Genomic DNA, 22,376 nt, shown 5'->3' on the forward strand with positions numbered 1-22,376 from the left:
TCCCTAGTAAGCTGTTACAATATCTATGACTAATGTGACTTGTATTAATTGAAGAGGAGGAGATGCATGTATCTGCGCCCCTTCCCTGAGTTTCTTTAGGGAAAAGCTAGGATAAAATGGATTAAAAAAACACAAAATCAGGTGTTTGTTTATTTAATCTATATATGGCTTTCCATTGTGAGACCAAAAACATCTCACAGTATAATTTAATTAATTACTAATTTAATATGCCTCTATATTGTGAATGCATTTTCAATCTCTTATCTAGCTCCAACACCTTTTGGTGGTTTTACATATGGATATGTGTAGGATGATGGATGCAAAAAGGTTAGAAAAGGAATCTATCCATAATGAGGGAAGAAGTAGTCATAATGATCACTTTTAAAGTGATCATGTAGATGACTATGCTAACAGAATGGTTCCATGCAGAGCAAGCTAGATAAAACACCTGGGGGTCAGAGACAGTTTCTAAAGGATTTATTCCAAGTCATGAAAGCGTATGAAAAGAACCGGTGTATTGGGCTGATCCCAGTGATGGACTGGGGAGAGCCATGTAATTGTTGGGACCTGAAACTCACTGGCTGATTCTGGGCCAGTATTTTTTCAGCTTGATCTACCTCACAGAATTGTTGGAAAAATAAAGTAAGGGAAACAACCATGTAATTGTGAGTTCATCAGAAGACAGAATATAAATGTAACAAATAAATGCAGTTAAAGAGCTGTACTGGAACAGACCCAAGGCCTATCTTGGCCTGCATTTTGTTCCCACAGTGGCCAGCTAGGTGCTTATAGGAAGCCCACAAGTGGGATATGAGCACCCTGACCTTCCCCAGTAACTGGTATTCAGAGATATTTTGCTACTGCTATCGGAGATAAAACAGAGATATACAGCCCTTGTGACTATTAGCCATTGACAGCACTGACTTTTTCCCATGAGAGGCAGACACCTCCCCATAATTCTGACATGAGCTGCCGCCCTTACTTGGTCCATGAGCCATCCCTGCTTCTTTCCATCAATGCCATTTAGGCTGGCACTTGTAATATACTGCAACTCCAGGGAGGAAGCTGTTAACTGAGAATGAAGGAGAGGATGCCATTCCCCTTATCAGATCTTTGACTTCGAAATGGTGGTTTGCTTTGAGATGGCGTCTAGGCACAGGAGAGAACTCTCTTCAAAGAGTTATAAAAGGAGAATTTCAGCAGATACCTAACAAGGTGAAATGATCTCTTCTACACAGCTCTTTTAAAGTTTCAGGATCGCTGTCCTCTTTTACATCTAGTCAGTCACTTAATGGGCAAAGACAGCCCCACTTTAACTGCAGCTGTGTCCCCTACAAAGAGATAAGGCCAGGGCTGGGCATAAAGCAGAGCAAGTTAATTCCAATAGGCAGGGCTGGTGGTACTTGTCAGCATTGTTGGGAATCCGCCAAGGGCTACACTGTCTCTGAGACTGGCCTAGCTGCTTTTTTTCTTTGCTGATGTTGCCTGTTCAAAATCAGTAATAATTGGAGAAGCATTCACCTCCTTCTCTACTCATTTCCCCCCTTGCCTTCTTGGAGTGTTTTTATTCTGGTCCAACATACACTGCAGAAATCATCCAGTTTGAGATGGCTTTAACTGCCCTGGCTCAGTGCTAGGGAATCCTGGGAATTGTAGTTTATTTTGGCACCAGAACTCTTAACAGAGAAGGCTAAATGTCTCATAAAATGACAGTTCACAGACTTATCTAGCACTGAGCCAGGGCAGTTAAAGTGGTCCCAAAATGGATTGTTTCTGCAGTGTGTTTTGGACCTCAGTCTGCCTAATCTATCTAAATACTCATATCCTACCCTCTAAAGATCTCAGGTTGCCTTACAATAAAACCAACTTGACAACTTCAAACAGCATAAAAATAAAATTGATTTTTAAATGCTAAGAATATATTAAACAATTTAACAAGTCTAAAAGTCAGACAAAACTGGTTAAAATACTTGAAAACAATTTAAAAACCATATACATGGGGGCGTTTATTTTAAACCAATTAGATTTTAGTGAACAGCCACATTTTCACTTGGTGCTGGAATGATGGTGCTGTTGGTACCAGTTGGGTACATAACAGGTGCCACAGCAGACCTCTTCCCACTATGTTCCCTCCACATTCACTGGGTCTAGAGGTGAAGGACCCCTGTGAATGTGGAAAAACCGCAAATAAAAACAACAACAACAACACTTTTCCCCCCCTTAAGAGAACACCTCTCCAGGAATTTCCAGTTCCTCCAGTCCAACTCTACAGTCAACATCTGCCAGAAGCTGATCATAGAATCATGCTGCAGGACCTACAAATGGCTAGAAAGATATTTTCTCTAGGAACATCTAGGCTCTTCACACAACTCTATGGTTAATCTCTGGCAGAATTGCACTGGAGGGCCTAGAAATTCTTAGAATGTATTAATCAAAATCACAAATAATCAAATCCACAAAAGATGTGAGGGCCAACCGTACACAATTACAGCCAGCCCTTCATATCCATGGATTCTTCATCCACACATGTAGCCCTCCACATCTTGAAAATATTTTTTAAAAAATATACACATTCCAGAAAGTAAACCTTAATTTTGCCATTTTATATAAGGGCCATCATTTCATTATGCCATTGTATTTAATGAGACTTGAGCATCTACAGATTTTGCTATCCATGGAGGGGATCCTGGAACCAAACCCACAATACCAAGGGCTCATTGTATAGTGCTATAGCTCCAATTTTACTGCTGTGACAGCATTATACGGAATCTTTGAATTTGCAGTTTAGCCAGTGGTATTCAGAATTCTCAGCTAGAAAGCTCTAGTTCTTCATCAAAGTACAGATCCCAGGATTCCATCAAATGTTGCCATTATGATTAAACTGAAATATAGCACTATGACAGCTGTACATATTGAGCCTGGAGGAAGAGGGCAAGTCAAGAAGCAGAGAGAATGCAGGCGCCACACAGGAAAGAAATTCATTAATAAACCCACTTCGCACCAAAAATAAATAAAAACAACCCACAAACCGGTAGCAAACACTTCCTGCAAACGAGAGAGGAAAACAGGGATGTAGCTGCCTTTGCCTGGTGATACCCAGCATTTGTGTGAAGATCCTTGGAACATCTCCCTTTCCCTCCAGTTTCTGGCTTGGTGCAATGAGAGAGGGAACCTATTGGTTTATTTCAGAAAGAAGAGAAGTTTGAAGGGATGTGGGGAAGAAGTTTGCCATGTTAATGGTCGGGTTCTGAAGGAATAAAACTATATTGCAGAAGATGGCAGCCTGGCCTAAGGCAGAGTGGGGGTGAGGGTTGGGTAAATATGTTGATCAGGCCACATCTGCTTATGGTACTGGGGCATTGCTCATTTATTTGTCTTAGGATACATTTCCTTGGTATTTGTGGCACACATCGTCATTGTTTCAGATTTGCAGTAGGCTGGGAACACTACCATGAAGCACATACACTGGGCCCTTGGTATCTGCTGGGGTTTGGTTCCAGGAGCTCCTGTGATAACAAACTCCATGGATGCTCAAGCCCCATTAAATATAAAGGTATGGTAAAATAGTGTTGATCAGGCCACATCTTGCATAAAATGGCAAAATCAAGATTTACTTTTGGGAATTTATATTTTTTTGAACATTTTCAAGCCATGAATAGTTCAATCTGTGGATAAAGAATCTGGGGATCCAGATGGCCAACCTCATACAGTTTTGTGTATATCACTAATCATAGATCAGAATAAAGGACAAATAAAGCTGTTAAAAGGCATGGAGAAGAAATTGCAGGCAGCCCCAGCATTGGGTCAGGTGCGCACTGTGTTGTGTCAAGTCCAGAAACCTCTCCCCCAATTCTGCTTGTTTTGGGTGGGTAACCTTGGGCATTTCCAACGTTAATGGCCTAATACTCTAGTTGTACTTTGCTATAGGCCAGGCTGGTTAGGACCAAATGGACATGGTATTCAAAAACACATGGAGATCATTGTTTCCCAACCCTATTTTCTGCTTCCCTTCTCCATTATATTCATGCTCACCTGCCCATAGCACACTTCCCTTCTTCATTGATCCCTCTGTTATCATCCTGCCAGCAGCTTGCAGCCTCTCTTGCCCTTTGCGCTCTGGACATTTTTTCTCAGTGCCAAATACTGTATTTTCTGGTGTATAAGACTACTTTTTAACCCAGGAAAATCTTCTCAGAAGTCGGGGGTTGTCTTATACGCTGGGTGTCATCTTATAGGGCAGACTGGAGAATCTGCGGTCGCCGCATATGGTGGGGGGAGCTCAAAAACGGCCATGGGCACATCCCCACCGTATGCGGCGATCGTATGAAAGCAGCTACCGCTCTGATAGTCTTGGAAACAGGGAGCGCTGGGCAGGCAGGGAGAGCTGACCAATCCAAGCAGGCTTTGTATACAACAAGGTTTCCTGCTAAGGACCTGCATGTCATGAGCATTTGAATTTAAATTATCATATTGAACTCAATACTCAATCAAATTTTATTGCTTTTGACCAAAGGTCATTGCACAGCACAACAATACAACAATACATATAACAATATAACAGTATAAAAATACATGTAAATTATATCTATAATGTGGGTATCTTGTATCTGGTACAGAATTTCTAAACAAACAAACAACAATTGTCATTATGCACATTAAAATTTTTATCAAATATAGTCATCGCCTTTACAGTTTATGGCTATCCCTTTTATATACTTATTCCTGATTTTTTTAGCTGCTAAGGCAAACACAAAACACAGATCAATTGTTGACTTCCCCTTTTGGAAACCGGCTTGTACTTCTGCCAATAGATTATTACTATCTGCCCAGTCTTCAATTTTTTCCAAGAGGTACCTAGCGTATAATTTAGAAGCAATATCCAAAAGACTAATGGGCCTGTAATTGGCTGGGTCTTTCCTGTCGCCTTTTTTATATATTGGGGCAATAATACTCAATTTCCAACCTTCTGGAATACATCCAGAACGATTTATATGAGTAAATATTGAACTCAAATCTGATGTTTTTTAAATTTTTATTTGGTGTGCGTTGGAAGAGGGGTAGTCTTATACAGTGAGTACATCCCAAACTCTATATTTTAACTGGAAAAGTTGGGGGATTGTCTTATATGCCCAGTCGTCATATATGCCAGAAAATATGGTGTTTCCCTAACAGATGCTGGACTGTTGTTCTTTTGTTTACATCCTCACCCTCAGAAGGTAGAATATTTGTAAATGTCTTATGGTGTCATTTTAGGTCAGCTGTAGGTGTGTAGGAAAAGGATCAGTTTAGGACCAGAGCTGTGTGTGGTTTTATTTTTTAAACATACTCCTCTCTCTATCTGTCTCACACACACACACACACACACACACTTTCAAATAGGAGCAGCGATATTTGGCAAGGAAGAGGCAGAAAGAACGCCCATATGTAGCAGGTGATCCCAAGCAATACATTTATATCTCACAGATTCCAGAGCCAAATGGTTCTGTTTTTATTGGCTTCTGTTAAAGTGTAGGCTTTTCTGTTATTCCGGTCTGTGGGTGTGTGTTCTGCTGAACTCTGCAAAGGAATGGGAGGTTTTACGTGCAAGAGCTTGTACTGTGAGATTCTTTGAAGTATTGGGAAACGTTGCTAAGGTGGGATTGTTAACACATCATTTGCCATGTGTGTACCTTACCTCCAGTGAGCCCCAAGCAGCATTGGAGCTTCACAACAGTCCTATGAGGTAGCTTATATTTATGGTGATTTGTTGTTAAATTATTCTTTCAGCTTCACAGTTCCCAAGTTTGGAACTGAATGTATATTTTTCAGTTCCAAGCACAGGTTTTAAGCAGCTACACCAAACTAGATGATCCTTTCTCCCATAATGAACAAATTTTCTGGGTGATTCAGGAGGATCAGTTTTGCTGTATGTGGCCAATAGTCTTATATTAGAGATCAGGAAAGACATTTCCATCAGTTCAAGCATTTTCAGATCCTGGTGGATATTTTTGTCTTTGTTAGTCTTTGTATGAACTCCTTAGTCATGACAGCAGAGACAGCTATAGCTTTTTTCCAGACTGTGCCTGTCACAGACTCCCTCTGCCTCATGCCTGCAGTGAGGTATAACACTTCAGTCTTTTTTTATGCTACAGAAAGTGAGAAGAAAGAGTGGGAGACAGGGCTAGGCTGGGAGCAACAGGATAACAGTGGCTGCTTCCCATTTTATTTTATTTTGCTTAAGAGCCACCAGACCAGCAGAAAAATATCTCCAGGTTGCAACCTGGCAACCTTTTATTTGGCTTGGCTTTTCCCCCCTCTGTGTCCTCACGCTGCCAGAGCAGTTAGGCTTAAAGCAACCTCAGGAATGTTGACCTAAGACCCACCATGAGTAACACCTATCAAGGTTCTGTAGGTTGTTTATTGCATCCCAGGGAAGTAGAATAAAGATTGCTGTGCTATATCAGGTCAGGCTTTGAATCAGCTTCCTGTCTGTACTCTCAGAGGGTTTTCTAAGGGATGAGACACCAAAGCTCAAATTCATTGGGAAACAGAACCCTCTGCATTACCAGAAGCCCTTCCCCTCAATTGTGAGTCCTCTGTCTGTAAAAAGGCGCCATGAACAAGTTGCAGGTCTCTTTAATTCTGTTTTTGATATGCTCCAAGGTTTGAGCCTTGGCATTGACACAGATTTAATCCCAGTGACTTTTTTTTTTTGCAGAAGAAACTTCTTAGATTTGTAACATAATGTGAACTTTGAAATGGCAACAGTGCCTGCAAAGACTGAAGCTTTATTGTTGAAATTCTCTCCCTCTTCCATCCCTTTCCTGCAGCTCATGCTCCCACCTCACTACCTGCCCAGTGTGACATGTGGGGTGCCATCCCACTGGTGGCCCTTTCATCCATCAACAACTGAAGCATGTGATCAGGAGCACCATGGAGGTGAGTTGCTGGAGTCAACAGACCAGAGCTGAATAGAGATAAGGAAAAGGGACTCAAATGCTTCTCCTCCCATAATTTTCTATTTTTACCTTCCTGTCTCCCTTATCCATGTGTCTGAAAGCTACTGAAGATGAGCGACTTCCCAGGTTCATCTTGGATTAATGTAGAAAAGATCTTAGATTTCCTACCCAAACTACCCTCTCCACAATCACTAGCAAAATAAGATTTGTATAATTATTCTAAGCCAGTTTAAGGCCTGGAGAAATGGCTTACCTTTCCGTCTCTGCGATTCTTACACCTACTAAATGTAAAATGGTTAATTGGTTCAGGCTGAATCTGCATTGCAAAAATAATCGTTTGACACCACTTTAACTGCCGTGGTGCAGTGTTATGGAATTCTGGGATTTGTAGTTTGTTGTGGCATTAGAGCTCTTTGAAAGAGAAGGCTAGATGTTTCACAAAACTACAGCTTTCCATAGCATTGAGCAGCCCTGGCAATTAAAGTGATGTCTGAAAAGACATAACACAAAAGGAGAAGGAAATAGTATTAGGGAAGAGGATCAAGTCCAGTAGATACTGTGGAGTTTATCAGACAAGGAAAATTGGAAGTATAATCCAATGGCAATCTGAATGCAATCATGGGGTTTAACGTTATTGTGTGATAACCCACTACACGCAAATTCGGGCAATGGGAAGTCAGTCTGAGTGCAATCATGGGGTTTCACGTTATTGCGTGATAGACTACCACATGCAAATTTGGGCAATGGCATGCTATTTTTGGGCAATGGGGAGCCAGTTCGAATGCACTAAACATTCACGTAATTTCGCTAAACTAGCAATTTTACGTGAATGCGTTCTGGTCCTACTTTCTTTTCATTCAAAATTAAGAGAAATTCCTCATGTGTGATAAACTCCTGTCCGTCCTTCTACCCCTCCAAGGCCAAGATGGTAGCAGTTAAGACGTAGGGAAGTCCTTTCATCATCATCTGGGTATAGGCATGATGGAGCTGTGTCTGCCTCTCCTCTCCCTTCAAGAATACTTTGTATGCTATATACTTATGTACACTTCGTATGCTGTGGGACTCACCTACGGCTGCTTGTGAAAAATCATTGTCAACATTGGTGTATGTGCTGACACCACACAGGTCTTCAGGCTTCATCAGAGAAATCCAAATTTAGAAATCTTGGCTTTTGATAATATCATATTTGAGGGAATTTGAAATGGACAGTTTTTCCATGTGTTTATAGACTTTATTAACAGTTCAGATCATTATAGTAGGATAAGTTTCACAGTCTGCGTTTAATTTCGAGTCATTGTTTTAAAATTTAAACAACTGTTTTGCATGTGGAAAATGCTGGGCTTGAAACTGATCTGCTTTTTTGAAGAAGCTTCACAACATACTTTCTAATTGAAATGCATTAATTGGAAGTTATTTTTATCATCACCTTGATATCATCACACACACACACACCATCATGAAAATTGTGTCATTATACCCCTGGGGATGCGGATAGTCCAGTCAAACTTAAATAAACAAGAAAATTAAGTGACTGCAGAGGTAAAACAAAAACAAGCAAAGAAATGAACAGAATGAGCTTGTCTTTCATTGAGGATGCTTTTTAATATAACAGAGTCATGTTACGCCATTCTGTTTAATAGAAAAAATATAAAGGGGCAAAGAAAACTAAGAGTTCCTGTCTCAGATTTTACTCCACACCAGGGAATAACTCTGCCTTGGGCAGGTCACATGCTCTCAGCCTCAAGGGAAGGCAATGGCAAACTTCCACTGAACAAATCTTGCCAACAAAACACTATGATAGGTTCTTTGTAGAGTTGCTGTAAGTCAGAAATGTCTTGAAGGCACACAACAACAAAATAACACATTCCAAAGCAGCCTGTCTTTTGAGACAACATTTTACAATCACACAAAGTTCTTTTCTGATAATGACTCAGGAGAATTTTGTCTGTATCTTCTATTCCAACAGTGAGTCAGTGATGGCCCTTCGTATTTTGATTCCACACTCAAGGTCGATGGTCTTCTTCCTATTCTGCGAATAAGCCTACAGACTATTGTTTTTCAAAATTGCTAAACAAGATTGGATTTTTGCTGCTGAATGGAGGACTTTATTCAATCACTTCCCTTAAACCTCATATGGAACTTTGCCCTCCCAGTAATAACGTTTATTTGGCTTTATTACTGGCTGCTAGCATATATAGTTGTCTATGGAAGAGGAGCTAGCCTGGTTGCTACTGTTACAGGAAGGGAAGGGAAGCTCTCCTTAAACCCCAGAGGAGCCTTTTATAGGAGAGAAGGGGCTTTTTGTTTGCTTTGTCTGCAGCTTGTATGTCAGCCACTGGTTTGCTGACCTCTCTCTGGAAAGTCAACAGAAAGGTTCACACCAAGCCCCCTTTCCTTCATATCAAACTGTTAATAATGGGGCAATACAGACCGCCGCAAAACGGCAGTCTGCATTTGCTCCTTTTTGCTCAGGAGGGATAGCACAGCCCCCAAACCTCACCGTCCCACCAGAGTAAAAAGAACCTGGTGTTTCTGCGTTCTTTTTGCAGCGCCAGAGTGGCATTGCAGGTGCGTCTGGTGCATTCGCGACATCAGTGACGTGCAGCGACGTATGGATGCTACAGGTCTCTTACGTCAAAATGGCACCAGTATGGATGGGATGCTGCCATTACTCCGCCGCCATGCTAGGGTTAGGGACTGTGCGATTGGTGTGCGGTCCCTAATCTTAGTATCGGCGCCAGCACAGCGCATTTGGCCTGTCTGCTCTGGGCCACACATAGAGCATGGAAAGGGTAGGAAAAGGTATAGGACAGGGCTGGGCTAAGTGAGGCTCGCAGACGGCCATTGCAGCTACTAGGATTCTCCAAAATTAAGATTTTTTTTGTCCCTAAATGCCATTTTGTCCCTAAATGCTCCCAGCCATTTCAGGTCAAAGAGAGGTCTTTCTCTAAAGCAAAAAGTGAATAGAAATTGATTTTCCATCACATCCTATTGTCAGCCATGGAAACCTACTGGGTGACCTTAGACAAATCATACCCTTTTAGCCTCAGAGGATGGCAATGCTAAACCCCCCTCTGAAGAAAACATGCCAAGAAAACTCCATGATAGGGTCGTCTTAGGATCTCTATAATTTGGAAAGAACTTGAAGGTACATGACAACAACAAAAACTTGTTGTAAAAAAGGCCCTCCATGGGCGTAAAATGACCCTGGCCATTAAAAGATAATGGCGACAATGTCCTCATGGCACCTAGAGGACATTTTAGTGAAACATTTATATTTTTAAAATATTTATTTATTTATTTGCTGGAGGGTGCAGTCCTCCACAGTGTCTTGAGAGGCTAATGTGGCCCCCTAGCCATCTATGGTTTCTCACCCTTGGTGCAGGAAAAAATGCAATGCCACACTTCTATTTTCTTTTCTTTATTCCTGCAGGGTGCAGATTACCAGTTGCCTTCTGCCAGCCCAGCCGGGCTGGCCCTCCCTTCCCCCTCTTCCTCCCCCTCCTCCTCCTCCTCCTGCGATGGAGCTGATAGCCTGGCTTTTAATGGGGAGCTGGACCTACAACGCTACTCCAACGGGCCAGGGGGACTGGGGAGCGAAGCTCGCCCTTACCCTTGCCCCATCTGTGGTAAGCGTTTCCGCTTCAACAGCATCCTGGCCCTGCACACGCGCATCCATACCAGCGCCTACCCTCTCACCTGTCCCTACTGTGGTCATCGGGCTGGGCAGCGTGCCAGCCTACGCCTCCATCTCCGTTCCCACTGCCCTGAGGCCCGCACCCGCCTCAGCCACCAGAGCCGCTTGCTGCTTGAGTTGGAAGAACGGGCACTTCTGCGGGGGCAAGAAGAAGAGGAGGAGAAAGACGAAGAAGAGGAGGAGGAGGAGGAAGAGGAGGAAGACGAAGAGGAGGAGGAGGAAGAGGAAGAAGAGGAAGAGGAACCGGTTGCTCCTGTCCCTCCCCCACCCCAGCCCATCTTCCGCTGCCCATTCTGCAAGGGCAAATTCCGCACTGCTGCTGAACGGGAGCGCCACCTCCGCATCCTCCATCAGCCGTACAAGTGTGGGCACTGCTCTTTTGCCGCCACCCAAGAGGCAGATCTACAGTGGCACCACCAGCAGGCCCACAGCCTACTGGCTGCAAGGCCGCCCACCCCACCTGCCCCTGTCCCTGCCCCAGCTCCCAAAACTGCCCCACCTGCCCCTTTGGCCTCCGCTTCCACTGCTCCCTCTGCCTCCACACCCACTGAGTTCCGCTGCCAGGTTTGTGGGCAAGCCTTCACCCAGTCCTGGTTTCTCAAGGGCCACATGCGGAAGCATAAAGACTCCTTTGACCACAAGTGCCAGGTATGTGGGCGCGGCTTCAAGGAGCCGTGGTTCCTCAAAAACCACATGAAAGTTCATCTCAGCAAGCTGGGCCTCCAGAATGAACAAAGAGGACTGGGGGCCAGCCGGTCAGCGCAAAGCTTACTGGTGGGTTGTGAGGCTCTTTATCCTTCACTCCTCTCTCCCCGGCCCACTGATAAAACTGGTGCTGGCAATTTCCTGGGCTATGGAGATGCCAGCTGTGCAGAACGCCTGCAGGCTACAGCTAGAGCAGTGGAGAGTGGCCAGCAATGGCGGGAACGTCCTTACACAGCTGGCTCCAAACTTGTGAGAGAAGACCCAAGGGGGACCCACCGTTGTCCGGATTGCTCCCGGACCTTTGGCACATTCCAGCAGATGGCCTTGCACCGCCAAAGCCACCTGTCTCGAGAGAGAGAATGGAACAAGGGGCAGTCTCTGGGTTCTCACCTTCTCACAGGACACTGGCTCCCCACAGGTGTGAGAACCTCCACTGCCGCTAATGCCAGCCCAGCCTTGCTGACCCAGGAGGAAAAGGGTAAGCATGGAGAAGCAGAGCCTCAATGGAACAATCTGCTTTGTAAATAAGTTTTTTTGTGGAAAATATGGGGGATTGATATTATACAGAACCTGGTACATAACCAGAAAGAAAGAGCCCCACATAGATGCAAAACCTTTGTTCAGACTACTATTGGCAATCATACAGCTCTCCAAATGTTGTTGGACTGCAAATCCCAGAAGCCCTAGCCAGCATAGCCAATGTCAAGGAATACTGGGATTCGGAATCCAACAACATCTGGAAGTCCACATGATTCCCAGCCTTCACCTAGACCAACTCTTTGTAAATATTAGTTTTTTTTAAAAAAAAAGTTTGTTACACAAAAGCCTGCTTTCTCAGGAGAAAATGGACCAGTCTCCCATCCCAGTATTGCATAGTTAAACTATGTAACATCAGGTATTTTTCTTTTTATAAAAGGGGATGTGTGAGATTAGGTGGTAGGGGGAGATGAAGGAATTAAAACATATACCTAGTTGAAAACTATGGACAAAGGTCAATAATAAACTGGTGCAGGCCAAAACCACACAAAGCAATATTTACTTGATGTGTGGCTTGTGAAAATGCATAATAAAAGATTAATTTTGCAGTGGCTTGTGTGATAGTACCTGATTGTCACTATTGTTTATGAGAAAGGTGGGAGACCTGTGTCTTTGCTGCCTTACAGCAGTGTAGGACTGCTATTCCCTAAAAGGCTCCTCTACAGGTGGGTGATGCCCTTGTTCCTGCCAAAAATGTATTTAGTAGGCACCACTGTGCAGACGTAACTTAATTGCATTATGCACATCATTCAGATCTCCCACCTTTTAGAGGAGGGAATTGTATATCGCAGTACATGCTGTTTCATGTACAGGTTGAGTTTCCCTTATCTGGAATTTCAATATCTGAAATACTGCAAAATTCAGAATTGTCCTCATGAGTGGCTTAGATAGTGACACCTTTGCTTTTTGATGGTTCAATAAACACAAACTTTTCATGCACAATTTTTAAAAAAATACTGCTTATAAAATTACCTTCAGGCTATGTGTATAAAGTGTATATGAAACATACATAAATTCCATGTTAGGTTTGGGTCCCATCTCCAAGATATCTCATTATTTATACACAGATATTTGAAAATCCCAAAATCTCTAAAACCTGAAACCTATGCCTTGTTTTAAAAACAGCTGGGGCACTATCGTGCCCCCACTAGATATTTTGGACTCCAACTCCAATCTCTCTTACTATTGGTCATGATGGTTTTTATTGGTTTTAAGGAACTGAGGTCCAAAACATTGCCAGGGAGAAACAAGTGTAAATGTTCCACAGCCCTTTTAAAATAAATCTCATTATGCATTTTCTCACACCCTCATATGTTAGCTCAGAAAAAATGCTACCTATCTAGTTTAGCCATCTGTGTGAACTAGCAGGAAACAAAATAAAAATGAACTGACATTTGTAAAACGTCTATACCTAGTTTGCTGGAAGTATCAGGCAATTGGCTGTATCATTTACTGGTTTGATCTAAGGCTGAGATGGAGTTTGCGCAACCCAAATGCATGCTCTCAACACTTATAATACTGTCTGAAGTCGAAGGCTTTCATGGCCGGCATCCATACTTTTTGAGGGTTTTTCAGGCTATGAGGCTGTGTTCTAGAAGAGATTATTCCTGACGTTTCTCCAGTATCATTACAAGGGGGGGGGGGCACGGCGGCAGGCTGCACCAGGTGACACTCCAGAAGAGGGGGTGACACCCGGTTGGTCCCCTGGCCCCCCGCGGGACCTTTCCCGAGGCAGTACACACAATTCACTGGTGTGTGCTGCCCATCGTATGCGCGTTTCCATGTGGTGTGCTGCCTGAGATCCCACCACCCCAAAAGTCCCACCCCTTTCACCGGGTGTCACCAAGTTGGGTGACGTCACAACATTTTGCCAGGAGCTGTGGGTGGCATCTTCAGATCAATCTTCTCTGAAGATGCCAGCCACAGCTGCTAGCGGAACGTCAGGAATAAACTCTTCTAGAACACAGCCTCATAGCCCAAAAAATCCACAAAAACTACTTATAATACTAACTGGGTTAACTGCAACATGTCCCTTGCTCCCCAGTTATGGAAACTTGTTCACCATCCCAAATTCTGCACAAAGAAAATTCAAACTGAAATCTCAGAGGAAATTAAAAACCTGTAAAGAGGCTTAAAGATGAAAGAAAATATTATATGAAACGTTAATAATAATAATAATAATAATAATAATAATAATAATAATAATTAGAGAGCAAACTGGTTTGAGTGTTGGACTAGGACACTAGGAGACCAGTGTTTGAACTCCTGCTCAGGAGACCTACTAGGTTGAACAAGTTACACTCTCTCAACTTCAGAGGAAGACAAATTCAAACCTCTTCTGAATAAATTCTGCTAAGAAACCCTCCAAGACAGGTTTCCCTTAGGATTGACCTAAGTCAGAAATGAGTTGAAGGTACACAACAACAATAGAAAAAGTGTTTCCCTTTGAAAACGGGGGGAAAAAACCAAATTACATTTATGCAAATGAATGCTATGTTGTTGTAAGAACATCCCTGCACTACAAATATGAGACCCAGTATGGTGTGGTGCTTTGAGTGTTAAAAATATGATTCTGGAGAACAGGGTTCAGATCTTCACATGGCTATGGAAACCCACTGGGTGACTTTTGGCAAGTCATGCTGTCTCAGCCTCAAGGGGAGGCAAAATCAAATCTCCTTTGAACAAATCTTGCCTTAGGGCACACGACATAAAGAACACACTGCAAATATATCAGTTTCATATGTTTTTTCCCTGTTCTAGCTTTATCTTTTGGTGAGGTTATTACAAAATAAACACCCTCACAAAGCTATTTACATTGTAGCCATTCCTGATTAAAGAATATGACTGTTAATCTAATTAAATTTGTGTTGTAGAAACCCACTTATTTTCAAGTTTAACATCTTGTTTGACTCTCAAAAAGAAAAGCTGTGAATCATATGTTATCTCACCTATGAGGTGATTTTTATGCGCCATTTTAATGCATGGCAGCTGTGTTGTTTCAATGTGCCCTCAAGTGGTGAGAGCTGGAATTTATCACACTAGATAATATAGTACAATTAGAAATTAGTTTTTGAGATTATTCTGTTATTTTATAATGATGCATTTGGGTGGAAAAAATTCATATCTTGCCAAGGTCACAAACATGTTCAGACCAAAATTCAGGCCTCATTCTTTACCCTCTCTCTCTCTCTCTCTCTCTCTCTCTGTGAATGTTTATATTCATTTCAACGTTCCACAAAGACCAGCATGAATCAATTGTGGTTGCTGTGCGCCTTCAAGGCATTTCTGACTTATGGCGATGTCACGGCAAATCTATCATGGGGGTTTTCTTGGCAAGATTTGTCTAGAGGGAATTTTTCATTGCCTTCCTCTGAGGCTGAGAGAATGTGACTTGCCCAAGGTCACCTGGTGGGTTTCCATGGCTGAGTAGGGAACCCTGGTGTTCAGAGTAGTAATCCAGTGCTCAAACCACTGGACACTAAAGTTTTAACACTGACAGGTACCCAAGATTTCAACCACTGCCATTTTCAAACTGGATAAAGCTTAATGAGGGACTTCAGACCTTTTGGATAGTTTTAGATATGACTCAGAAAACGGCAATTAGCTGCATTCCCACTGGCCAGGCAGGCTGAGGCCAAGGCAGTTCTAAGCCAAAACATCTCATGGATTCAAGCTTCTCTATCCCTTGAGTAGAACAGATGTGAGTGAATGGGAAGGATGAATAGATCTACCTTCCCCTCCGCTGCCATTTCTGCCACCTTCCAAATGTGGAAGGGCAATATTATGAATCAGAGACCTTTTTCAAACAAAAACAAAACAAGCTTCATTTAATGAAGCTTCATTATAAGCTTCATACTGCCTAAGCAGTGTCTAAGCGGTTTATAACTGTAAGCTAATTTGCCCCCAACAATCTGGGTACTCATTTTAGCGACCTTGGAAAGATGCAAGCCTGAGTCAAGCTTGAGCCCATTTGCTGGTCTTGAACTCACAACCTTGTGGTTTTGAGTGAGTGGCTGCAGTACAGCATTTAACCACTGCGCCACCAGGGCTCCTTTTTCTGCTTATGCAGGCTCTTCCTGTGAAGGGCAAGAGCTTCCATGGACAGAAGAGGTTCTCTTGAGAAAGTTTTCCTCTCCTTAGAAAGGGGGACAGAAATGGAAATGGCAGGGAGGATGGAGATAGCATGCTTCCCCTCATGTATTATCTCTGCCAGTGCATCTGCACTGTGGACATAATGCAGTTTGACACCACTTTAACTGTCATGGCTCCATCATGTGGATTCCTGGGATTTGTAGAATCATAGAATCATAGAATCGTAGAGTTGGAAGAGACCACTAGGGCCATCCAGTCCAACCCCCTGCCATGCAGGAAATCCAAATCAAAGCATCCCTGACAGATGGCCATCCAGCCTCTGTTTAAAGACCTCCAAGGAAGGAGACTCTATCACCTTCCGAGGAAGTGCATTCCACTGACGAACAGCCCTTACTGTCAGGAAGTTCCTCCTAATGTTCAGGTGGAATCTCTTTTCCTGTAGCTTGCATCCATTGTTCCGGGTCCTGTTCTCTGGAGCAGCAAAAAACAAGCTTGCTCCCTCCTCAATATGACATCCTTTCAAATATTTAAACAGGGCTATCATATCACCTCTTAACCTTCTTTTCTCCAGGCTAAACATCCCCAGCTCCCTAAGTCGTTCCTCATAGGGCATGGTTTCCAGACCCTTCACCATTTTTGTTGCCCTCCTTTGGACACGCTCCAGTTTCTCAATGTCCTTTCTGAATTGTGGCGCCCAGAACTGGACACAATATTCTAGGTGGGGCCTGACCAAAGCGGAATACAGTGGCACTATTACTTCTCTTGATCTAGACACTATACTTCTATTGATGCAGCCTAAAATAGCATTGGCCTTTTTAGCTGCAGCATCACACTGTTCACTCATGTTCAACTTGTGGTCTACTTGGACTCCTAGATCCCTTTCACACGTAGTTTCATTCAGCCAGGTGTCACCCATCCTATATCTGTGCATTTTATTTTTCCGCCCTAAGTGCAATACCTTACATTTCTCTGTGTTGAATTTCATTTTGTTAGCTTTGGCCCAGCTTTCTAGTCTATTCAGGTCATTTTGAATCTTGTAGTTTGTTCTAGCACCAGAGCTCCCTGACAGAGAAGCCTAAATGTCTCCAAGAACTATAAATCTCAGAATTCCAAAGCATTGAGCCATGGCAATTAAAACGGTGTGAAACTGCATTAATTCTGCAGTGCAGATGCAGCCAAATGTCTGACTAGGGCAACAAGTTATCCCAGAAGCTATTATAGGAAAGAGGAGGGAAGGTCAGAAATATGGTGAGTTTGCCTAGCAACTCTGAATGACCTCTTACATCTCATAACAGGCTTATAGTTTGTCTTTGTCTGGGATGGAAAGGGGATAGGACCTCAAAAAGTTGGAACTTTTTCAGGGGGAGTCTGTTGGCCCCCAGGAATTTTTCATAGTCCAAAATGCCCCTCTATAATCAGCTTTCAGACATAGTCTCTTCATGTTAGTGTGTGTGTATTGTGTACTATCAAGTCGTTTCTGACTTATGGCAACCCTAAGGAAGCCTATTGTGGGGGTTTCTTGGCGAGAGCTGTTCAGAGGAGGTTTGCCACTGCCTTCCTCTGAAGCTATGAGAGTGTGACCTACCCAACATCCCCCAGTGGGTTTCATGACCAAGCTGGGAATTGTATCCTGGTCTCCAGAGTCATAGTCCAACATTCAAACCATTATGCAATGCTGATTCTCCAAAAGAGATGCTTGCTGGTTTATAGAAATTATAAGGATACATTATACAATAAAATACACAATAAATGACAATCATGGGATTTGTTTAAAAAGATGGGGGGATTCCATAAAAATCAACAGCCACATTAAAAGCAGAGTAGCCCACTGAGAGACAAAAACAAAATAATATCACACTGAAATTTTAAAAGCAACATCCTGAACACTGAAAGAGAAAGGACACAGTGGATTTCTTTAATAAGTAGTGCCACCATTGAAAAAAATGTGTGCTTGCATGTCTAAATCTGTTTTAAATACAGGCCCAAAAGTATAATCTCTTTTTTTCAACTAAGCTGATGATTATGGGAAAGGGGGAGGTATCTGTTAAAATACAGAAACACAAGATTGCCAGGTTTTGCATAAGGCAAGAGTGGGCTGGTAGATCATGGTATCTGGACACCATGTTTTTTCAGTAGATTGTTAAGGATTTCCACTTCTCAAAAGCAGTAATGAAGACTTCCTGTGCCCTTAAAATTAGATTGCTGGGACAATGAAACCTTGAAAGGAAACTAGGATTGGCATTGTCTGTAAAAGAACTGTGTACTCAGTTTTGAGAATAAATTTCTTGGCTGAGCATATATTCAGAGGTGTATTTCCCCTTAATTCAAAATATTTATCTGTTATGCTGTGTCATCACATCACTCCCAAGCCACTGTCTTGCATCCAGCTCCACGTGGGCCCAGAGTTTTAGTAAAAGCTTGATATTTGCCCACCTCTGGTATAGAAGGTACCTCTATAATCATTATGTACAGAGTAGTTTTGAAAGAAGCAGCTTTTTTCTCTCCTAATGCTGTAGAAGTGAGGGGGCACCAAAATTATGCATACAACTCACGTAACAAGCAGAGATAATAAAATGCTACAGTACTGTCAAATATGAATACAACAACAACAACAAAATGTTCTCCCACCAATTAAAATTACCTTCAAAAACTCCTATAATAGCCATCTGTTGGAAATTATCCTTTCCATTTCCAAAACCATGGAAAGCACTGTCGTTCTTCTGTAATTTCATTGCATCACAGCATTTTCCTTCCCTAAACTCACATGAAAAATAGCTATGATTTTCTCAACAAGCATTGTACAGTATATAATATTTTCTGAAGCAATTCTTCTGGCACAATTACCTTTATTTTATTCCCAGTTTAAAGCAACCATCATTTCTGCAGCTGTTCTGTTAAGTTATGTTGCTTAAGACACCTATCAGCTTGGCATAAATGGAAAGCCACGTGTAGCTGTCTCATCTGTCTAAAGGAGGTTTCCTGTACTAATGTTAGTAGGTGGGATACCTGTGTATTCAAAACCAGGAAAATTATTGTTTTAGAACAATTAAATATCCACCCAGCATGATGAGAAGCTACGCTAGCTTGGTTTCTGGGAGCTGTAGTTTAAAAAGTGCCTGGTGAGCGTCAGAGAAGGGATCTTTCAGGTCTTTTAAATGGATCAATGCTAAGAAAAAATAATACAGAGACCAAATTGGGAATGTAAATAAATCTTGGAATTTTTGTCTATTAAACTCCTCCTCCCCTCCTTGCTGTGTCTTTTCCAGACATTCAGGGACAGTCACGCCTGGATGGGTCCCGTCGGGGCACTGGGAAAGATTGTCCATTCTGTGGAAAGTCCTTTAGATCCTCCCACCATCTCAAAGTGCACCTCCGTGTCCACACAGGTAAGAACTGAGATTGGCTCTTGGTCTCTTTCACACACACACACACACACAGATATTTCACTCATATAGCTCAGGCAGCTTAATGAGTCCTGAGTCACGCAGCTGCAATTTCATGTAGTTTCAATTCAATGAGTCTCTGGCAAATCTGGAGTTTGAAATAAGGTTTAGCAGAGCCAAATTTCTGTTGTTCGCAGCAGAAAGTTGATACTGTTTAAGAACGACTCATTCAACTGTCTTACCATTTTGTTTTTCCTTTTCATTTCTCTTGCAGGAGAACGCCCATACAAATGCCCTCACTGTGACTATGCTGGCACCCAATCTGGCTCTCTGAAGTACCACCTGCAGCGCCACCACCGAGAGCAGAAGAGTGCGGCAGCTGCTGCAGCGGCTGCAGCAGCGGCTGCTGCAGGAACACTGGAAAGGTGCCACATCCCCCTCAGTCCCACTGCAGTCCCTGCCTTTCCCCCTGCGCAGCTGTCCAAGAGCCACAGTTCCTTCCTCCCTCTGGGGGGCTTGGGCGTAGCTCGGTCCCGTCCGTCCCGCCGCAAGCCATTGCTCAATGGGAAGGCCGACTTCCAGCCTTTGGACCTGTCGCTGCGCCCAACCCTGGCAGGAGGGGCCCTCCACCGCTGCCAGTTTTGCCCCTTTGCCACATCTGCTCCTGAGCTCATGGAGTTGCACCTTCAAGTTCACCACAGTCGGAAAGCCCGCACCCGCCGGTGCTCTCACACGGCCCCGAAACCCCGGGCAGTGGTGGAGGATGTGATGTCTGAAACCCAGAGTCCCCAGCAGAAAGAATTTGAGTCCCTAAGTCCAGAAAGGGAGACCAGCAAACCTCAGACCACCTGGCATTCAGAAGAACAGGGAGATTCTCCCAGGCCTGATTTGCCTCGAGGGAAGTGGACTTCCGATGGAGCAATAGTTGCCAGTCTTTCTCCTGGAATGCCACCAGCTCAGCAAGGTTGGGAGAGTCTGTCGCAAGACTCTGAGGAGCCAAGACCTGAGGAATTGTCTGCCCCAGTGGTCCAAAAGGGACCACATCAGGAGACATCTAAGACAGGCCAAGGCCTTATGGAATTTCAGTTGGAGCCAGTGCAGGCTTGAGTATGTCTACTCTGCATATATAAACCAGTTTCAAACCTGTTTTAACTGTCATGACAACTCCCATCCAAGGGACCCTGGGAACTGTAGCCTTTTCTATGATATGTCACTCTCTTACAAAGAATTCTCCATCACCCTAACTAAACTACAATTCCCAGAGTTCATGGGCAAGGGCCTCGGAGAGCCTATAGCTTAGTGGTAGAGCACATGCTTTGCATGCATTAATGTTCCAGGTTTAATCCTTTGTATCTCTAGCTAAAAGAGATAGCAGGGCTCAGAAAGTCCTCTGCTTGTGACCTTGAATGGAAACTGCCTGTCAGTGCAGACAGAATGGGGCTAGAAGGACCAGTGGACTGGCTCAATAAAAGACAAGTTTCTAAAGACAGTTAAACCAGTTTCAGACCTGTTTACATTTGTAGTATAGATGTGCAGAGACCAGGGGAGGCAGCTAATAGGATGCCTTCCCAAGTGTCATGCATCCATCTATGAGAGGCATTGGGGTAGAAGGTAGTAGGGTTGTTGACTTTGTTGAAACAGGTCTCTGTCTTAAACACCAAGACAGAAATTCAAATGGTACAGATGTTGTCTGTCATGCATCTGTTAGCAGCACAGAAACCTGACCTGGAAAAGAAAAAAGTGCTAACCCTGGGAGAAAAAAGAGAGAAGCTGTGATATGGCTGGGGTGTGGAATTTGGCAGTGATGCTGTAGCAATTTTTATTTTTTAAATAAAGTCAAACAGGGTTTGAGGGTGATGTGGATGGGTATGGTGGATTCCAACCCCTTGTTTTCTTCTCAGTCTTGGGCTTGATGCTGCTTCCTTTTGGTGCCATGGTCTGAGGGATTGGTCCCTTTCAGACCTTGCTATTGGCTTAAGTGAAAGGTGATACCCAATATGGGAAATGACTCCTGAGATATACCTTGAAAAAGTTTTGTATGTGAGGAATGTTTCTGCAGGTGCATCTTTTCCCTCCATACTGCTGCTACAGTAGGAGAAGCTGAACCCTTCAGAATTCTTCCTTAACCAATTACTAATGACCCAGGAGCCCTGTTCCCCATTAAGCCTGTTTTTCCTGTCAAGTGCCACAGAGGCAGGGTGGTGTGCACCAAGCACTCATGGTCTGAGGGGACTTCAAGTACCTGTGATGGGGCCTTGGCTCCATAGCAACCGAGTGCCACAGTCTCTTGTGTGCGTAGCAAGCGACTCAGTGCCAGTATCTTATCTTCGTAGTGATCCAGCCACAGAGCTTTGTTTCTGTAGTGACCTGGCATGTCAGGAAGCTTGACAACTTCTAGAGTTTTCTATTTTTTTATTGTTTTCTTGTAGAAAAAAAATGAAACTGGAAATAAAAAATAAAATGAGAAATGATTTATTGTTCCATTCAATGCTTATCATAGAATCATAGAATCGTAGAGTTGAAAGAGACCACAAGGACCATCCAGTCCAACCCCCTGCCACGAGTGTGCACCTTGAGCAATGTCCTTTAAGCCCCTTCTTTCAACAGATTGGCCTACAAGGGTTTGGTAGCTGCTGCGTCAACCTCCTTGTTTGAAAAACGCCCCCTCACACAACCCATGGGTCGCTAAAGAGTGCTTTAAAATCACAGGCTTCCATAGAGGTGAATGAAGGAGAAAGTTTATCTGAACCTCATTATCTCTGCTATTTTAGTCCCGCTTGGATTGCAGTTCCTTTTACTCCTTTTCCTGGCTGGCTACACAATGCACTTTAATGCATATTTCTGCTGTTTCCATTATATCCACAGAAACTACAGAGATTTGTGGTGTCTGATTGGCTCTTCACAGGATGTAAATCAGTGATCCCCAAACTTTGGTCCTTCAGGTGTTTTGGACTTCAGTTCCCAAAAGTCCCAGCCAGCTTGGCCAATGTCAGGAAATCTGGGAGTTGATGTCCAAAACATCTG

General features: G+C 43.3%; 1 protein-coding gene across 3 annotated transcripts in view; it reads left to right on the forward strand.

The window, feature by feature from the left end:
• Positions 1-21,835, forward strand: part of LOC149303496 (zinc finger protein 219-like) — a 30,289-nt gene extending 8,454 nt beyond the window's left edge. For 2 of the 3 annotated variants that reach the window (XM_089480219.1, XM_089480220.1), the window contains exons 2-5: positions 6,810-6,918; positions 10,372-11,818; positions 19,236-19,355; positions 19,627-21,835. In XM_089480219.1, the coding sequence (XP_089336345.1) occupies positions 6,913-6,918; positions 10,372-11,818; positions 19,236-19,355; positions 19,627-20,459 (2,406 nt within the window). In that variant the 5' untranslated portion in view covers positions 6,810-6,912 and the 3' untranslated portion in view covers positions 20,460-21,835. Of the gene's footprint in view, positions 1-5,394; positions 5,432-6,809; positions 6,919-10,371; positions 11,819-19,235; positions 19,356-19,626 lie in introns of those variants that run through there. The other variant, XM_089480221.1, reaches the window with a different exon arrangement.
• Positions 21,836-22,376: the final 541 nt, after the last annotated feature.

The sequence above is a fragment of the Sceloporus occidentalis genome, unplaced genomic scaffold (assembly GCF_023333645.1).
Source record: "Sceloporus occidentalis isolate IW3139 unplaced genomic scaffold, rSceOcc1.0.p SCAF_14, whole genome shotgun sequence".
In the NCBI taxonomy this organism is placed as follows: Eukaryota; Metazoa; Chordata; class Lepidosauria; order Squamata; family Phrynosomatidae; genus Sceloporus; species Sceloporus occidentalis.